Source organism: Canis aureus, chromosome 23 (genome assembly GCF_053574225.1).
Source record: "Canis aureus isolate CA01 chromosome 23, VMU_Caureus_v.1.0, whole genome shotgun sequence".
NCBI lineage: Eukaryota > Metazoa > Chordata > Mammalia > Carnivora > Canidae > Canis > Canis aureus.
The window spans coordinates 25,487,696-25,507,437 of NC_135633.1; the positions used below are offsets into that span (position 1 = coordinate 25,487,696).

The window sequence follows — 19,742 nt, forward strand, 5'->3', positions numbered from 1 at the left end:
AACCCAAGTGTTTGGGGCATCTACTTGGCTGTCTGGTTTAAAAAAACCTAATTCTTATGGGGATCCCTGGATGGCTCAGTGGTTTTGCACCTGCCTTTGGCCTAGGGCGTGATCCTGTAGTCTCGGGATCGAGTCCTGCATCAGGCTCCCGTCATGGAGTCTGCTTCTCCCTCTGCCTGTGTCTCTGCCTCTCTCTCTGTGTCTATCATGAATAAATAAAAATTAAAAAAAAAACAAAACCTAATTCTGTCCCTAAATTGCTCCCTCTTCCCTTTCCTTCTTCCTTTCCTTTTTTTTCTCTCTTTCTTTCATGATGTGAGTTGAGTAGCTTTACCACCCTTAAGGTTTTAAGCCTCAGAGTTACAAAGTAAGGCAAAATTTTTTCATTCCTATTACACTGATGCCTAGACTTATTCCCAATTATGCCTTTGTTCAACCCAGAATAGAATCCAGGTCCTTTGCCTCTTTCTGCATCCAAAATAGGCAGAGCTACAGCTCATGTAGAGAAAATTATCTTTACTAGATTCCCCCTCAGAACATGCCATTGATGATTGGTGAGGAATGGGGAAAACGCTGGTAGGGGACAGGCTCGATTTTTTGCAACAGCCAAGTTTTTGGAAAAGCTGGAAGAAGACCAGAAATTCCTGTTTGTTTGTTTGTTTGTTTTTCTCAGAGAAGACAAATGTAACCACATTCTGTAATTCAATTCTTCTCTAGTCTCTGGGCCTCCTGTTTTGTAAATATCCCTATGAGCCTGTTAAAGCAAACAATATGAAGGCTAAAGACCCTGCAGCTCTTTTCTCTACATCCTACCACCATTTATTTACTCCCTTTGAATATCAGGATTCTGGTTGTCTTATTCCCTAGTTTACAGTATTATTTTTATTTTTATTTTTTAAGATTTTATTTATATATTTGTAAGAGAGACACACAGAGAGGCAGAGACGTAGGCAGAGGGACAAGCAGGCTCCATGCAGGGAGCCTGATGTGGGACTCAATCCTGGGACTCCAGGATCATGCCCTGAGCCAAAGGCAGATGGTTAACTGCTGAGCCACCCAGGTGTCCCTACAGTATTTTTTTAAAGATTTTGAAAAAAAAATTATTTATTGAGAGAGAGAGAGAGAGAGAAAATCTCAGACTCCCCACTGAGCACGGTGCTGACATGAGGGCTTGATCTCACAACCCTGAGATCCTGACCTGAGCTGAAATCAAGAGTTGGGCACTTAACCAACTGAGCCACCCAGGCATCACTCTTATCCCCTAGTTTAATGTGTGGTTTGATGTGATGTCCTTTCCTGGTCTCCTCCCATCTCGTAGAATGTGCCCTGGAATGTTCTTTGGGTATAGACATTGTTAGTACATCCTGGTGGTTCCACACTTTTCATATAAGGCCAGAATACTGGAGTGTATTATGCTGAGTGAAGTAAGTCAGAGAAGGACAAACATTATATGTTCTCATTCATGTGGGGAATATAAATAATAGTGAAAGGGAATATAAGGGAAGGGAGAAGAAATGTGTGGGAAATATCAGAAAGGAAGACATAACGTAAAGACTGCTAACTCTGGGAAACGAACTAGGGGTGGTAGAAGGGGAGGAGGGCGGGGGGTGGGAGTGATTGGGTGACGGGCACTGGGGGTTATTCTGTATGTTGGTAAATTGAACACAAAAAAAAATTTTTTAAAAATAAATAAAAATAATAAACAAACAAACAAATAAATAAATGAATGAATGAATTCCAAGGTTAAAAAAAAAAAAAGGCCAGAATATTTTAGGGTGTTTCATTCAGAGAGTCACTTGAAGGTTCCTGTACAGTAGAGTGGGTACTGAGACTACATTGTTAACTGACCATTAGCCAGTACCAGAGGGCACACAGATTTGCTTTTGTTGTTGTTGTTGTTTTGGAGTTCAGTTTGCCAACATATAGCATAACACCCGGTGCTCACTCCCGCCAAGAGGCACATAGATTTGTAAGCTCTCAAGCAAAGTAGAATCTTGTCACCATTCTCCTCTCATATCTCTTTTTTTTTTTTCTCTTACACAAAATAACACTAAAACACTAAGGTTTTTTCTTGCCACAGAGCAGTCTGTTAGAAGCCTCAGGAGACAACTAAATGCTAAAAAGATGCTCTAGCTGCACTGTCCCAATATGGGAGTCACTATTACCATATGGCTATTGAACACTTAAAATGTAACTAGTCAAAAAAAAAAAAATAACTAGTCTTTCTTAACATATGCCATAAAGTACACATCAGATTTCAAAGCCGAAGTAAAATATTTCAAAACCAAAGTAAAATAATTCATAAATAATTTTAATAATGAGAAAATGTTAGAATGATATTATTTTGGATATATTGGTAAAATAAAAAATATTATTAAAATTAAATTAATTTTAATTTAATTAAAATTTTAAATTAAAATAATAACATATTATTAAAATTAGTCTTATCTGGGGGTGCCTTCGTGGCTCAGTTGGTTGAGCATCTGACTCTTGATTTCAGCTCAGATCACAATCTGAGGGTTGTGAGCTCAAGTCCCACATTGAGGTTCATGCTCAGCATGGAGTCTACTTGTCCCTGTCCCTTTGTTTCACCCCATGCTTGCATGTATGCTCTCTCTCCCACCCCCTCACTCCCTCAAATAAATAAAATCTTTAAAAAAATAATTTCAGGGCACCTGGGTGGCTTAGTCGGTTATGTGTCTGCCTTCTGCTTGAGTCATGATCCTAGCGTCCTAGGATCGAGTTCTGTGTTAGTCTCCTAGTCAGCAGAGACTCTGCTTCTCCCTTTCCCTTTGCCCCTCCCCCTGCTCATGCTCTCTCTTGCTGTCTCTCTCTCAAATATATAAAATCTTTTAAAAAATTCATATCAACTTTTTTATATATATATATTTTAAAATTTTTATTTTATTTATGATAGTCACAGAGAGAGAGAGAGAGAGAGAGGCAGAGACACAGGCAGAGGGAGAAGCAGGCTCCATGTACCGGGAGCCCGATGTGGGATTCGATCCTGGTTCTCCAGGATCGCGCCCTGGGCCAAAGGCAGGCGCCAAACCGCTGCGCCACCCAGGGATCCCCAACGTTTCTTTTTACTTTTTTAAATGTCACTACTAGAAAACTTAAAATTACATATGTGACTTCCATTATATTTTGTTTAGGTAGCACTGGTTTAGAAATCCCGAAGTAAATACTTTCTCAAAAGCTTTCTCCACTATGGAACTTCAGAAAACTAGCTGCTGTTTTCCTCTCTATAACTCGTCCCCATGCCCAGCCCCTTTTAAATGTCTTTCATTTCATTTGATGACATCAGGAAGAAAGCTTCCATTAAGTGCTACTTTTTTTTTTTTTTTACACCTGCTCCTCACCCATACAGAGTGACATCTAGTTAAAGTGGGATGGCTGGTGGAGGGAGTTAGGAGGCACCAGGGAGTAGAGGACTGGTGGTTAGCCCAAACTTCTGACAGAATCATTTTGTACATTTGGAACTCTTCAGCTGAGTCTGAAGTCTGAGTTCTGAGACACTCTTTACAGTGGAAACAGGCCTCCCTTTGGGGTTCTAGTTTTACTTTCTTCTCACATATCTAAGTTTACTGAGGACCTGTCATCTGCTAGACCATTTCCTAGCACATAGGAAATGGCCTAGTCACTGCTCTCAAGGAGCTTACATTCAGAATGAGAATGAATCTGAATTATGCTTAGATAAGCACTGTAATGATGATAGAAAAGAAAGTGCTTTTGGAGCACTAGAAAGTCACGACTCATTCTGCCTGGAAAGGAAATTGAAGGCTTCATGTGTCTTGGTTATGATATTATCAGGCAGAAAGGCAGGTGGTGAAAAAGATGTTTTAGCCTGAGGGGGACAGCCTGACTAGCATGGAGAGTAGCAGAAAGTTACTCTTGAAACAGTAGTTTGGGGCCACATTGTAGGGGATTTGACTGCCTGTATGCTGGGGACCACTGGAGGGTTGTAAGCGGGGGAATGACATGTTCAAGACTCTGTGTTAGAGATACCATTCTACATTCTAGTGCTTTTGGGAAGGATAGATTGGAGAGGGAGACTTAACAAAGAGGTCATTGTAGTTAGCCAGGCAAGGGATAGCAAGGGCTCACATGGAAAGGGAAGAATATATACAACAGATAGGTAAGGAATGAAAGGGAGGTGTCAGGCATGGTTCTAGGTTTCTAAGATCACTAGGAGGTGCCTCTGTCCAAAATTGGAAATTGAGGAGAAGATCAGGCACAAGATACACTTTGGACTTGTGGATAGAACGTGGAGGGAGCTGGCTAGAGCTGAAGTGCTTGTGTTTGTGTTTCAGATGGTGACCCTCTTTCAGATGTGGGTTGTTCCCCTCTATTTCACAGTGAAGCTGCACTGGTGGAGGTTCCTAGTGATCTGGATCTTCTTCTCTGCTGTCACAGCTTTTGTCACCTTCCGAGCCACGCGAAAACCACTAGTACAGACAACCCCAAGGTGAGAGTTTAGGTAGTGGGGAAGAGCTAGGTTTCCTGAAGCAAATGGGTTGGAATGTATGGGATTGGGGTGGGTTTAGGTTGAAAAAATTGTAATTGTAATAATTTGTAAAACAAAAAACAAAATATGTTTGCCAAGATTATTTGGCATGGGGCCCCACCAAAACAAGCTGATTGGGAGAACTCCCCACTCACCTTCACAGATTAAAACCCCCAAAATATTTCCTTATAGCTTGCCTTAGAGTTTGTATCAAGGTCTGTATTAAAAGTAAGCAAATTCTGGTGATCATTGTGGCCTCATTTTAAGTGTTATTTTCTTTTATGAACCCTTCTCTGATCTCTAAATTAGATTTTCTGTTATATTCTTTCACAGGCCCTATAGTTTTCCAACACAGAACATATCACAAAGTCTTTTTTTTTTAAGATTTTATTATTTATTTATTTATTTGTTTGTTTGTTTATTTATTTATTTATAAAGATTTTATTTATTTATTCATGAGACACACACACACACACACACACACACACAGAGGTAGAGAGACACAGGCAGAGGGAGAAGCAGGTTCCATGCAGGGAGCCCAATGTGGGACTTGATCCTGGAACTCCGGGATCACACCTTGGGCTGAAGGCAGGCGCTAAACTGCTGAGCCACCCAGGCATCCCTATATCACAAAATCTTGAGTATCTATCTCCCCCACTAAACTATAACTGTGAGATCGGGAACCACATGTATTTTGTTTGTCCCTGTATATCCAGGCCCTACCACAGGGCCTGGCACATAGTAGTCTACTCTGTGAATTTTTGTTGAATGAATGAATCTCAGTAAATTTGCAATTTTTCAACAAATAATATTTCCTTCTTTGGTCACAGAGCAGCCCCTGCCTGTATTATTCTTTGTGTTTTATCCAAATGCATTTCTAGTTTGATCCTCCCAACCAGCTTGTGAGGTCATTTAATATCTGTACTTGACAGAAAGAGAGATTTTCTCATTCATTCATTCATTCAACAAGCACCTGCTATGTGTCAGGCCCTGTGCTGAGCGCTGGGGATACAGAACTGGATAAGACATGGTCCCTGCCCTCAAGGAATGCTCGGTTTAATGGAGGAGATGGACAAGAAAGCAGCTGTTTCAGTGCAGTTGGTAAGTGCTGTGAGAGACATATGTACAGGTCCAGGAGAGCCTAGCAGAAGAACTAGCCAGCCTCAAAGTTGTACCTACCAGAACCAAAGTCTTCCAAGTTGCAAGTTGCTCTTTTCCCCATGCATTTTATGCCATTTCACTGCAAACCTTATTTTGGCCTTGTGAGTTTCCTTGTACACAGTAAAATTTATCTTCAAGGTGAAGTTGGTGATCCAAAGTCTCTTTCTGGCTGTGGTAATTTACATTAAGGGCTATGACAGAAGACGGAGACTCTGGAACCAGGTGGATGTGGATTGGAAACAGCCCTGCCAGTTGTAAATTATATGACCTGTATGGCTTCACCTTTCTGAGCCTTGAATTTTTTATCCCTAGAAATGTGACAATAATTGGTACCTCATAAAGGGTACTATGAAGAAAAGGTGTAAAAATATACTTTAAGAGTTAGTAAGTAACAATATCAACTTGTAGGTAAAATGACTGAAAATATGTCTATGACATGGGAAGTTTTTGATGATAATAACTAACATTTGATAATGCTTTATAATTTCAAAGCACTTTCTTAAAACATCCATCCTGAGTCATGCAGCATTTATTGAGCATGTGTTATATACACCAGGAATGGGCTCTGTACAATCCATTGAGGAAGGTATCATGGTTTCCCCATTTTACAAATAAGTAAACTTACCTTAAGAGTGGTGATTTGATTTACCTGGAATTACCCAGCTAATAAAACTCACTTAATCCAGATACTGCCTAAAATTCCACATCCTTTCCACCATCTCACTCATATCTGATGAGTACAAACTCTGGATAATGGAGCATTGTGTGGTTTCTGAGGGCAGGCACTACAAAATGTTTGGGGCCTTTCCCTTGCCTGAGAACTCATCACTGCTTGCTTAGCCACAACGGGACTCATAGGTAGGGACCTTGAGCTTCCTTCCTGCAGCCCAGCAAGGTTGGTGGTAATGTGGTCTCAGGAGCCAGACAGGCTTGAGCTGTTTATTCAAGTGAATTTCTCATTTGCTTTCACCACAAATAGAGTAGTCGTTGCTGATATCAAGGACCTGCATAGCATTTAAAAGGCTCTGATACATTCAGGGAACCATCTTTCCTCTCTGAACCTGGCTGGGGTCAACCAGCCAGATTTCACATTGCTTTTCTTTGGATTCTGGAGAGCATTGCTCCTCCTTCAAGAGCTTTGTATGACCCTACTACCACCACCATCACACAAATCCATTCAAAGGTATTCTTTGAGTGTCTCCTTTCTTATCCCTTCTTCTCCAGAAAGAAAATCATTTCGGAAGCAAATTCATTAGACACTAATTCATTATTGGCCTGTAGATGGGAGCAAAGCAGTATTCAGGTTAACCATGCCCAGTAGGAAAAGCCTGGGGCACCTGGCTGGCTCAGTCGGAAGAACGTGAAATTCTTGATCTCAGGGTCAAGAGTTTGAGCCTCATGTCAGGTGTAGAGATTACTTAAATAAATAATTTTTTTTTTAAAGTAGGGGGAAAGCCTATAGCTGATTTTACCTCTTTTTCATCTTCCCTTGAATTCTCTTTCCTAATGAGCAGCTGACCTTCACCATCTGTTCCCATCTAAGCATAGCTGTAGTTACTAATTTTCACTTCTTTATCCAGCTGATCTGAATTTGAGAGGACATAGCTGTCTGTGGTCAGCTATGCTTTTTTTTGTTTGAGGCTAAAACCTTCTTTTAAGGCTCTCTTTTCTTTCCTTGGTCTGGGACTGGGAAAATATAAAGCATTAGCTCCCTGGTATGGAGAGGTATTTCTGCAATTAAGGGAGTGACCAGCTCTGGACAGTAACTAAAGTTGCTCAGTAAGTCCTAAGCAAATAACCTGATGTCCCCAGTAATGTAAGAGTAAGAGATTCTGGTAATCCAGAGGCTCCTAGGCCAGAGTTGCCATGTCAGCTTTGCTAATTTTCTCTCCTTTCTCCAGGTTGGTTTATAAGTGGTTCCTGTTGATCTATAAAATCAGCTATGCCACTGGCATTGTTGGCTACATGGCTGTCATGTTTACCCTCTTTGGTCTCAATTTATTATTCAAGTAAGTACTCTTTGCTTTTGTTTTCACTTGTGTTTGGGGAGGAGGGGCTGATGTGATATACTTTTCTTCCTAGAGCCAAGTCCTGATTATTAACAAGGGGGACATGGCATCCAGGATAGTAGGAGACTTGGACTTTGGGGAATGGGAAGGTTGGCCCTCCATGATTTGTGCTGGCAAAGAGAAAGGAATGTCTGGATATATAGAGTTAGAGTCCCAAATCATTGGTTATATTTTCCAAGAACCTATATTTTAATGGAAAAGTATCACAAAGGTAAGTGTAATAATGATTATAGCCAGTTACTTATAACTCCATCATCCTAACAGAGTCATTTTCCTTGTCCATGAAAGTACTGTTTATTGGAATGTCCACTCTACCTGAGTGGTCTTATGTTCAGGGAGTCTAGGAGTTGGTAAGCTGTCCTGTGGACCAAATTGGCCTACTTCCTATTTTTATAAAATAAAGAAAGTTTTTTACTGGAACACAGTCACACTCATTTGTTTATGTATATACTGTTTCTGCAGTATAACAATAATAGAGTTGAATATTTGTGGCAGAGACTATTTGGGCCACAAAACTCAAAATCCTTACTACCTGGTCCTTTCCATAAAAAGTTTGTCAACCCCTGGACTAGACCGTCAAACTCATGTGATACAGTTGGCCACACCTGCTAACAAGTTCATCTAGAAGTATACAGGGCAGGAAACAGCAGAGTGGTATCTGTAGGAGTCCTCACAGTAGTTCCAGGGCTGAGATGTGAGAGAATGAGACCAAACAGATGGATGGCCCAGAAACTTCTCCACCTTTCCAGGAAGACATCCAGTTTTAAGAATCTCACAGTCCAGATGCAGTGTAATAAGCATCGGTTATATTTAACACATTGTTGCTTTGTCACATAGCTGAAATTCCCCTTTTATCAGATTTCTAAGAAAATCGTTTTTTAGAAAATTAACCTGTGAACATTTAACTCTTACCGCATTGTTGGACACTTACGGTGTTTTTCAATATTGTGCTGTCACAGATAACATTGCTCTGTTGCTTCTAAGGATACATTATCAGGAGTCAGATTCTGGCTATTGCTTCATATTGTCATATGATTTCAAAAAGATTCATACCAGCATACAGGTTCCCCCACTCCCAGTTGAGGCAGAAACCAAGAAATCCTAGACTCTGAGACTGTAGGGTATAGTGATCAAGCAGGGCAGATGAGAGTGGAAATGTGGTCTCCTGACTGAGTTGATGGGGATTGTGGGCTGTGGATCATGAGGAATCCTAAGCCTAAGGCTGGGCACTCGAAGCTAGAGATTGAGGATTCAGATTGGCCTCTTTCCCAAATCTAGTACACTGTAGGTAGAGTCTCTTTGAAACTGAAAGGAGTGGGCAGCCCGGGTGGTTCAGCGGTTTATCACCGCCTTCAGCTCAGGTCATGATCCTGGAGACCCGGGATCGAGTCCCTAATCAGGCTCCCTGTGTGGAGCCTGCTTCTCCCTCTGCCTGTGTCTCTGCCTCTCTCTCTGTCTCTGTGTCTTTCATGAATAAATAAATAAAATCTAAAAAAAAAAAAAAAAAAACTGAAAAGAGTAAGTCCTTACTTTATAAAGTGAGAGAATACCCATGGAATTCTTTCTTCTAGAAGTAGTATAGGCTAAAAGCATAAACAGGTTTCACAGAGGTTTATCGGAATTCATCAGTGTAGAGTCCAACAAGCCCCATCAAAGAAAACCAAGATATTTCCAGATATCTTCCTAATCTGTGTGGTTAAAAAGATTTCTGCATTGTAGGGTGCCTGGGTAGCTCAGTCGGTTAAGCATTTGACTCTCAATATCAGCTCAGGTCTTTTCTTTCGTTCTTTTCTTTTCTTTTCTTTTTTTCTTTCTCTTTTCTTTCTCTTTTCTTTTATTTTATTTTCTTTTCCTTTCTTTCCTTTCTTTCCTTTTTTTAAAGATTTTATTTATTCATGAGACACACAGAGAGGCAGAGACATAGACAGAGGGAGAAACAAACAGGCTCCTCACAGGGAGCCTGATGCGGGACTTGATCCCCGGAGCCCGGGATCATGCCCTGAGCCAAAGGCAGACAGATGCTCAACTGCTAAGCCACCCAGACATCCCTCAGCTCAGGTCTTGATCTCAGAGTCGTGAGTTCAGGCCCTGCAGTATCCAGCATGGAGCCTATTTTATTTTATTTTATTTTAATTTTTATTTATTTATGATAGTCACAAAGAGAGAGAGAAAGAGAGGCAGAGACATAGGCAGAGGGAGAAGCAGGCTCCATGCACCGAGAGCCCGATGTGGGATTCGATCCCGGGTCTCCAGGATCGCGCCCTGGGCCAAAGGCAGGAGCTAAACCACTGCGCCACCCAGGGATCCCCGGAGCCTATTTTAAAAAAAGAAAAAGGAAGAAAAAAAGATGCTACATTGTATTGAAGATAGTTATTCTGTTATTATAGTTTGTTTTTACTTACATAAACTATACAAGAAAAAAAATATACAAGAAAAACAGAATTGAGAATCATGACCATTTTTATGCTACTAATCAGGTTAATTGGTATAAGATCATGATGTCTAGTGGGTTAAATATTACAAGATTGATAATAAACTCAACTTATTAAGATAAATATAAGTTACAACTTTAAGTGAACTTATACAGTTCCTGGTACAGATTTTTAACAAAGGTTGTTTTCTGTAATGAACATTCAGAGACTGAAGGTCGCAAATTATTGGTCCTTGGAATTATTAAAACAAGCCTGCTAATGTATAGGCAAGATCTCTGTCCTTAGTAGACTTGGACCCCCAATTTTAAAAAATATTTTATTTATTTATTTAAGAGAGCATAAGCATGAGTGGGAGGGAGAGGGAGAGGCAGACTCCCTGCTGAGAAGGGAGCCCCATGTGGGGCTCAATCCCAGGACCCTGAGATCATGACCTGAGCTGAAATCAAGAGCCAGCCGCTTAACTGCCTGAGCCACCCAGGCGCCTCTTGAACCAAAATTTAACTTTGATGACATGATACAGAATATGTATAGATACAACTTAAAATTTTATAGTAACTGGTATGTGTAGATTTACTAATTTTATCTTTATCTTCTAAAGCTGTGGTTGGTGAACTTTTTCTGTAAAGGGCCAAATAATATTTAGGCTTTGTGAACAAAAGGCAAAGTCTAGGATGATATAGAGTATAACAAGAGGGGAAACTCTTCCCTTGCCTTACCTTGTTTGATGGATAGGCTCTCTCAGATCTGGGGCATACTTTGTGCCCACTTGCCATCAAATGAGACATTCTCAGGAGGAGTCTGACAAGGGTTTATGTGACCACTGGGATTATTTTCACTTACTATTCAGTGACAGCTCAGATCCTGGTGTGCCCTTGCCCAGCCATTTCAACTTGGGCAGCTGGCTGGAGGTGAGTTTCCACTTCCAGACTGAAATTCTACTGGTTGGTGTACAGTGATTTCCAGCAGTGGAGTCTCAACACTTAGGTGCCAACCAGAGTGGGCCCTAGACAGCTACAAGGTGTGGTTGCCAGTTGGAGGAGGTAGGCACTGGGGACGGAGTGGGGAAGAGGAGCAATAGGCCATACCCTGGCTTGGTTTTGTAGCTCACGGTGCTAACCTGTTCAAACGGTACCGACAGGCCATATAAAACACAGGCAGCAGGCTGGAATTGGTCTTGTTTTGCCTACACTTGCTTTAGCCTTTAAAGCTTCTGACTTTAGGTGCCTCACTATGTGTTCTGGAGTAGTGATCCAAAGCAGTTGTGTCTTAGGGCAGGCCTTACAAGCCATGCTGCTTCCCTTACAGGATCAAACCAGAAGATGCCATGGACTTTGGTATTTCTCTCCTCTTCTATGGCCTCTACTATGGGGTTCTTGAGCGAGACTTTGCAGAAATGTGTGCAGACTACATGGCGTCTACCATAGGGGTAAGTTCACCTGGGCTTTTCATATTGCCTCCCACCACTTCCAAAGAGGTCAGCATAGCATTACTTGTTTGATGGAAGAGATAAACCTTAAAAAATCCTTCAAGATATCAGTAGTGTGTTTGGAGATTTCTTCCTTAAAATTTGGAAAACCAGATATCAGATGTACCCTGAAATTATTAACTTTAGGGCCACTTGTAGGAAAAGAACTGCTTGACCATTCAGGAAGTTGACATTCATTCAATAGATATTTATTGAACGCCTCCTATGTGCCTGGACACTGGGCTTGTGCTGGAATTACAAAGGAGTACATGGTCCTTGCCCAGATGGAGTTTATGCCCTAGTGGCAGAGATGAGAATTAAAGTAATGAACATACCAATATAAAATTATAACTTTAATAAATACTTTGAAGGAAAGGTTCACAATGCTGTGAACAAATGCAGTAATGGCATTTGGACCTAGTCTTGGGGCTCAGAGATGGCTTCCCTAAAGAAGTGACGGGGGAGCTGACATGTAGGAGTTAACTAGATGAAATGGGAAGTGATGTGGGCGTCAGAGAGAGCAAACAGCGTGTGTAGATAGGAGTTCTGTAGTGAGAAAAAGGGTAGCCATTTGGAGGAACTAAGGCCAGTGTGGTTATATGGCTGAGAATGTACTGGAAGTATCTAGAGAAATAGAAGCTAAACTAGAAAGAGCCTTGAAGGCCAAACGAAAGATTGTGGTTTTTATGCTAAAAGCCCTGGGAGGCTAAGATAGAAAATGACATCTTCAGATTTGCACTTTGAAAAGATCATTCTGGCTGCTGGGTTGAGAAGGGATTGGAGAGGGGTCCACAGCTTAGGGTGGACTAAGAGATAGTCGCAGTAATCTGGGCAAGATGAAGGTAGCTTGGGTTAGGGAAGAAGTGGTGCAAAGGGAGAGATCCAGGCCATTTGAGAAGTATTTTGGAAGTGCGTTTGCTAGGACTTGGCTAGGATTAATCTTGGATATAGATTAGTTCTGGAGATTGAAGGAAAGTATATATCAAAGCTGACATGTCTAACGCGAGCCACTCCTTGGCTGGTATACTTGCACTGATCTAGGAAATGCTACAAGGTGGAGACCAGGGAGAGAGTCTTCAAGCTTAAATGTGAGTAAAGTAACAGGCAGTCTTAGGAAACCCAAGTCAATATTCTTATTTCTTTTTTTCAAAATGGAAATGTGTCTTTGTTGTTTTGCTGCTTGTAAAAGTAATGCATTCTCTTTATAATTACGTGAACAAAGAAGTACTCCTCATCTCAGTGTCAGCTCATTAGAAGGCCCCACCCAAAAAGGAATATTTCCAAGTTTAATGAACATTTCTCCAGTTCTGTGCTAAAATGCGTGTGGTTCTGTCTGACACAGGAGATCTGAAAGGCCTTCAGAAGTTCTTGCAACATAAGGTTTGGCAGTTTAGAAAGAAACCTTAGGAGAATGTCAGGGTTTTCTTGGGGCAGCAGATACCAATGAAGACCAACTGAGAAGCACAGTAAAGGATTGGCGCCTTTGTATGAGGACTTCAGGAAATCTTCGAAAGTTTGAGGCAGTTTTGTAGGTGGGAGGATATTTGCTGTGCACATTTTATATCAGAGCTGTTGCAGTCTCACTTGTGCCATGGACTGGTAGGCTTTGGGCAGTTCAGGTTAAGCAGAATACGCAGCCATCACCTTGGGTAACTTTCATCAAGTACAGTTTTAGATATAGGATTTTGTTTCTCAGGGTCATGGGACTATTTTTGTTTCTTCTATAATAGATTAAAAGGAAACAAAGTGTATTGGGTCACTTATAGACAGCCCATTAGATTCTTGTTTGAACAACTGTCTTGTGTTTTAGCTACGTTTCATGGTCTCTCATCTATTGGTGTAGACTTCAGCTCTTCCTCTAACTACTTCACTGTCCAGAAGAGATTTCCAGACATTCAGTTGTCTACTTTCAACAACTTTTCTTGAAGTCTGCTTCTTTGGCACACTCAGCTTTTCAAAGTGACTCTTGCCAGTATCCTGCCCTGTACCCTCTTGTGATTTCTTTTTCTTCTCATTCTTTTTTTTTATGGGCCAATTCTCTGTTTTTCCCAGGTTGTTGCCAATTTTATCTCAAGATTATTATCAGCTGCCAGTTTAAGCATAGCCTTAATTCCCTCAGGTGGGTCACTAATAACCAGTGTACAAAACCCTCTTCAGTCCAAATGGAACTGAGCTCAGAATTGATCCACTAGTTAGCTTCTCCTATAGGAGATGGAATCATTACATTGGCTTCCCAAAAATAGAATTTGAGCTGGACTTCTTTCCATGCTTTTGGGAAGGATTATTGTATGTTCCATTGATTACAAATGATAATCCTTATTAAGGTAATTATTCCCTAATAATGATAAATTCCAGCATCACTGAGAGACCTGGTGGGAGAATTATTCATTAGGGTGGAGAGTGCCTCAAGCACCAGCTCTTGACTCTTCATATTCTCCTTCCTTCTGTGAGTTCTCCGTGCTTACCCCCAATACCTGATGCTCATTCTTTAATAGTCTGGCCCAAGGATGAATCCAAATACCTCTCTATACCTCCTAATAGCACAAGAACACAAGGATCAAACAATCACACTGTACTTTATTAGAGGAAAATAAGCATGAGTACTTGAATGAAGTTAATCTGACATAGCAGGGTACCTGCTTTCCCAGGCTTTCAGACCCTGTCTCATCCAACTCTCCACTTACCTCTATGTAGCAGGTGCCATCTTAGCACATGCCACCTGGAATCCATATCTAGACAACCACTGTCCTCTAAATGTCTAGATCTAGAATCTGTGTTCTGATAAAAATTTGTCTGTACCTCAGGCCAGCCTTCTGAATCCTAGTATCTCTGAAGATCTACCTTTTCTCTAGGTCCTTGACATTGAGAATGTCTATCTCTTTCAGAGAAGCTGCTCAATCCAGCTCCTGTCCAATAGAATGTGACCTTGTTGACCCTAAATCTAACAGTTTTCTGTTTCCCAAGCCCCCATTTCCAGGGGAAGGGAGTGGGTCATAGGAAGAAGACTAGAATGGCTTGTGACAGTACAGGGTGAATTGCGAGGAGTTGATTCGTTCATTGTTTTCCATAGCTAATGTGGAGATTTAGTAGCAGGTTTTCTGCTAGTGCTCAGGATGCCCACAGATAAGACTAGGCAGGAATAGGGAGGAAGAAACTCAACTCCCAGTTTGGGATAAAGGGATAGACTACACTACCTTTACAGTTCTTTCAAACCTGAGAATTCCAGGACTCCCCTATTTCTGCCCTGGTCTTTGGTCAAGTGGGGTGTGGTCTACTTAGGAACGAACGCCTGGGGCTGTGAACCACAGCAACCTAAATTTCAAGAACATCCCTGGTCTTGAAGCCACAACCTATCAGTGGTTTGGTCATGGCAGTTTGAGGAAGCTAGGACATTCCAGCCTTCCATGCACTTGTTAGCCAACTTATTCTTTCTCATTTATTTAAGCAACTGTTATTTATCAAACTTTCACAATGTGCTAGGTATGACCAAGTGCAGCCTTTACTAGCTCTACCACTGCTCACTTCTAAGTAGGAGCCTTAGTCATTTAATTTAATTTAATTTAATTTTTATTTATTTATTTTTTAAAGATTTTTATTTATTTATTCATGAGAGACTCACAGAGAGAGAGGCAGAGACACAGGCAGAGGGAGAAGCAGGCTCCATGCAGGGAGCTCAATGTGGGACTCGATCCTGGGTCTCTAGGATCACACCCTGGGCCGAAGGTGGCGCTAAACCATTGGGCCACCGGGGCTGCCCAAGCCTTAGTCATTTTATTTTATTTTTTTATTTTTTTATTTTTTTGCCTTAGTCATTTAAAAAAAATTATGGTAAACTACACATAAAATTTGCTATCTTAACCATTTTTTAAGTCTATAATTCAGTGGCATTAAGTCATTTACATGCTCTGCAACCATCACCACATCCATCCATAGAACTCATCATTTTGCAAAATTGAAGCTCTGTACCCTTTAAATAATATCTCCATACTCCTCTTTCCCCACAGCCTCTGGAAAGAACCATTCTGCTTCTGCCTCTAAAAATTTGACCACTCTAGGGACACCTGGGTGGCTCAGTGGTTGAGCATCTGCCTTTGGCTCAGGGCATGGTACTGGAGTCCTGGGATTGAGTCCTGCATCAGGCTCCCTACAGGGAGCCTGCTTCTCCTCCCTCTTCCTATGTCTCTGCCTCTCTCTGTGTGTCTCTCATGAATAAATAAGTACAATCTTTTATTTTTTATTTATTTTTTAAAAGATTTTATTTATTCATAGAGACAGAGAGAGAGAGAGAGAGAGAGAGAGAGAGGCAGAGACACAGGCAGAGGGAAAAGCAGGCTCCATGCAGATAGCTGGACGTGGGACTTGATCCAGGGTCTCCAGGATCACACCCTGGGCTGCAGGCGGCGCTAAACCACTGCGCCACCGGGGCTGCCCAAGTACAATATTTTAAAAATAAAATTTGACCACTCTAGGTAGGTACCTTGTGTAAATGAACTTACACAATATTTGTCTCTTGTGACTAGCTTATTTGACTCAGTGTAATGTTTCAAGGTCCACCCATGGCGTAGCAGAGTCAGAATTTCCTTTTTTCGGACTGAATAATATTTCATTGTATAACTCAATTTTAAAAGAGCCATAAATCGCAGCACCTGGGTGGCTCTGTTGGTTGACTGATTCTTGATCTCAGGGTTGTAAGTTTGAGCCCTGCCCTGGTCTCTACTCTAGGCATAGAGCCTACTTTAAAAAGGGGAGGTTGCTAAATAAATAATCTCCTTGTGTGTGTGTGTGTGTGTGTGTGTGTGTGTGTGTGCGCGCGCATGTAGCCTCTTAGAAAAAAGAATTCCATTGTGTGTATATGCCACATTTTCAGTCCTAGGTGTTTTTCATAGAATTTTGTACATTCTGTGGTCATAGCTCCAAACCCAGAGAGTTATGGTTCATTTTGGAGTGTTCTACCTACCTGGTGGGGAACTAGATCTCATTCATCTTTTGATCCCCCTCTGAGTGGTTTGACCTACAAAGATCTGTGATTAATATAAAAAAAATTTTTTTATTGATTGGAGTTCAATTTGCCCACAGATCTGTGATTAATTAATTTCAGGGTTCCTAGAAATGAAATGATGGGGTTTACAATTGTATCAATATACATTCTCAATTCCTTTTCATTATTCTACACTACTCTGGTAATTCTACACTATAGCTGCTTTGTCTTACATGGAGAAATTATAATATGAACTATAGTAACTCTTTGGTTAAAGGAACCTTAGATGATGTTTGTTTTTTTTTTTCAGCCAGTCACTGGGAGGTCATAAGCTTGTGACAGCCAGTCATTATAGTTTCCATTCACATCCAAAAGTCATGTTGGGGCGGGGGTGGAGGACAGAGGATTGTGAAATAAGCTTGTTTTATGGGGCTCTTCCTTCAAAGAGACCTGTTGGGCAGACAGAGTAGTGACGCATAGTTTGTGCTCCATTGGGCCACATGTCCTGCCTCACACTTTTTTTTCTTCTGAGTTTCTGCACCCCAGATAACATTAGGACATAACTAGCTGCCCATTCATCTGCTCTGAAGTAGCAGCAAAAGCCAGAGGTTAGAGTCAGATGGACCTGGTTTCAAATTCTAATCAATTTTTAATTAGCTGTGTACTCTGGAGCAAGTTACTTTACTTCTCTGATCTCGTTTTCTCGGATGTAATAACATTACCAGACATAAAGTGTTGTAAGGAGTAAATGCATCACGTAAAGATCTCTGCAGAGTAGCCTGGCTCATGGCACTTAAGGAGAGGATAATGACGGTAGCTAACATTTATCAAGTATACCTATTGTACAATACTGCTCTTCTAGAAAGCTATATATTTTATATTTATAGTCACCTGGAGCACAGAGACCCTATAGGATTTCTTTGTATCTTCATCATACCCAACACACGGAGCAAGACACAGAACAGACAAATCCTTAATCGCCAGCATATGCCACTTCTCTCTTGGAGGCTGTCTGTTGTCTGAAGTCATCTCAGACCACTCTGTGACCTGGAATCTTGTGTCTTAGAACCCTGAGAAATGGGTATTTTATTCTGTTTTTCAACAAGTTTTTTCAAAATCATCTGTTTGAGCCTGACGAGGCCCCAACTCAGCTCTGCCACCAGTTCTCTCTGACTTCAGGTGAGGCTGTCCTGCTCCTCCTCTGTCCTCTCCTGTTGAGGGAGGGGCTGACTGGAAGAGCTCACAGGGCTCTCATGGTGCACACATTCTCTGATATTCAGTGGTGTGGAAGGCAACTCCTATTTATTTCCTGAGTACCTATGTGCAGGCTCCTGTGCTGGGGTTTTCTACTCACATATTAGTACCCATCATCTGCTTCCTTCCAGTTACACTGTAGAAAAGGTCCTTTCTTCCATCACAAGCCCACCTTGCCCTAGCTGTGGACTCCATACCTTCTTCCTTCTCCGGGACCCATTATGCTATATACTTAACTTTCTTATCTGTGCCTTCATCTTCTCCCTCTTTGCTGGGCTCTTCCCATTAACCTGTTAAGCATTCTTTTTCAAAAAACTTTTTTTGACCCACTTTCTTCTCTAGCTACTGAGTCATTTCCTGTGCTTCACAGCTAAACTTAGAGAAAGTCCAGTCTCCTTTTGATTACCATTCACCTACTCTTTAGCCTATTCTAAATTGGTGTGGCTCAAACCTTCTTCTGAAATGGCTTTTACTCAGGTCACCAGTGACTCTGTGTCACTCATTCTGACTTCAGCAGTTGTCATTGGCTTTTGCAATGTTTCTGTATCCTGCTTTTCCTTCTGTCTCTACTAACTCTTCCTCCCCGTGAATGCTACTGTTCCTCTGAGCTCAGACCTAAAGCACCTTCTCTGCACTTCACCTAGGCATTCCCTTTTCTTTTTCTATGACTTTTTCTATGACTTTCTATGACCTCTAATCCAGAACTTTTCTACCAGATCTTTAGTTTTCAGCTGTTTAGCATCACCAGTCTGTCTACACCTTTCTATTTTTATTACCATTAAATTAGCCCAGACTGCCACCTTGGCCTAGATCTCCAGCATCTCTTGCTTTTAAAGAATTAAAAAACAGAGACTTTAGCTGCTCTCTGAATCCATGTTGGCCCCCCTCTGCAGCCCATTTTTCACACAGACCGAGTGATCTTCTAAAAATTTGAGTCTGTTCAGATGCCTCCAGTGACTTTCCATTTCTAGTCCAAAATTCTTCATGTGGCCAATAAGGTGTTACTGTTTTCCTCTTTGTCACAACTCTAGCCACATGAGGTTCCGTTCAGTTTCTCAAGCCCACCAGGCTCCTTTCTGCTTTGTGGCCTCTTCCTTCTTCCTGCTGACTTTCTTCCTCTCGCTAACTCCCACTGCCCTTTACCTCTCAGCCTCAAATGTCACGCCCTCAAAGAAGCCTCTTCATAGCACCTAGGCTTAGTTAGCAACCCCTTTCTTAGCCCTTTACTGTCATTCTCCTGTAGTTGTAGGTTCCATAGGAGAGAGGCCGAGTCTCTCTTCTTCCAGCATTATATCCCACTGGACTCCCCTAGTCCAGTGCCTGCTACTGCTTAGTAGGTAGGTACCCAGTACATATTTGTAGGTATATATATACCTATGCCTACCTTAGTAGGTAGGTACCCAGTATATATTAGTAGGTACCCAGTGTATATTAGTAGGTACCCAGTATATATTTGATGGAAGGAAGGAAGGATCTGGATGGTTTGCTCAAGTTCATCAAGCTAGTAAGTGACAGAAGACTGCAGTTAGGTCTGCCCGATGCAGGTAAACCATAGGTCCCCCTTGAGCTTATTCTGTGGAGGGGTCCGGCCTCCCTGTATCTTCCCCAGTTTGGCCTCAGTATCTTCTGATACAGTCTCTTCCTGTGTGATTTCTGTGAGCCCTGGGGGTGCGAGGCCTTCATGATTTGACAGCTTACCCAATGGCTCTGTTGAAACACTGTGGGATTTGACCCTGCCTGCCTGTTGCCATGTTTTAGCCTCATGGGGAGAACTCCAGAAACTAGGAGCCTAACAGACACTTTCCTAGACCACAGTTCTTAAGGCAAAGGAAAGGAAAAAACAGTAGGTCTTAGAAAATGTCAACAAATAAATTTC

The 19,742-nt window shown here is 41.5% G+C and overlaps 1 protein-coding gene across 1 annotated transcript in view; it reads left to right on the top strand.

The window, feature by feature from the left end:
* The window catches only part of RNF121 (ring finger protein 121), an 84,348-nt gene that overhangs the window by 59,066 nt on the left and 5,540 nt on the right, over positions 1-19,742 (top strand). The window contains exons 4-6 of the mRNA XM_077866831.1: positions 4,314-4,468; positions 7,570-7,677; positions 11,475-11,595. Of these exons, the coding sequence (XP_077722957.1) occupies positions 4,314-4,468; positions 7,570-7,677; positions 11,475-11,595 (384 nt within the window). The remainder of the gene's footprint in view (positions 1-4,313; positions 4,469-7,569; positions 7,678-11,474; positions 11,596-19,742) is intronic.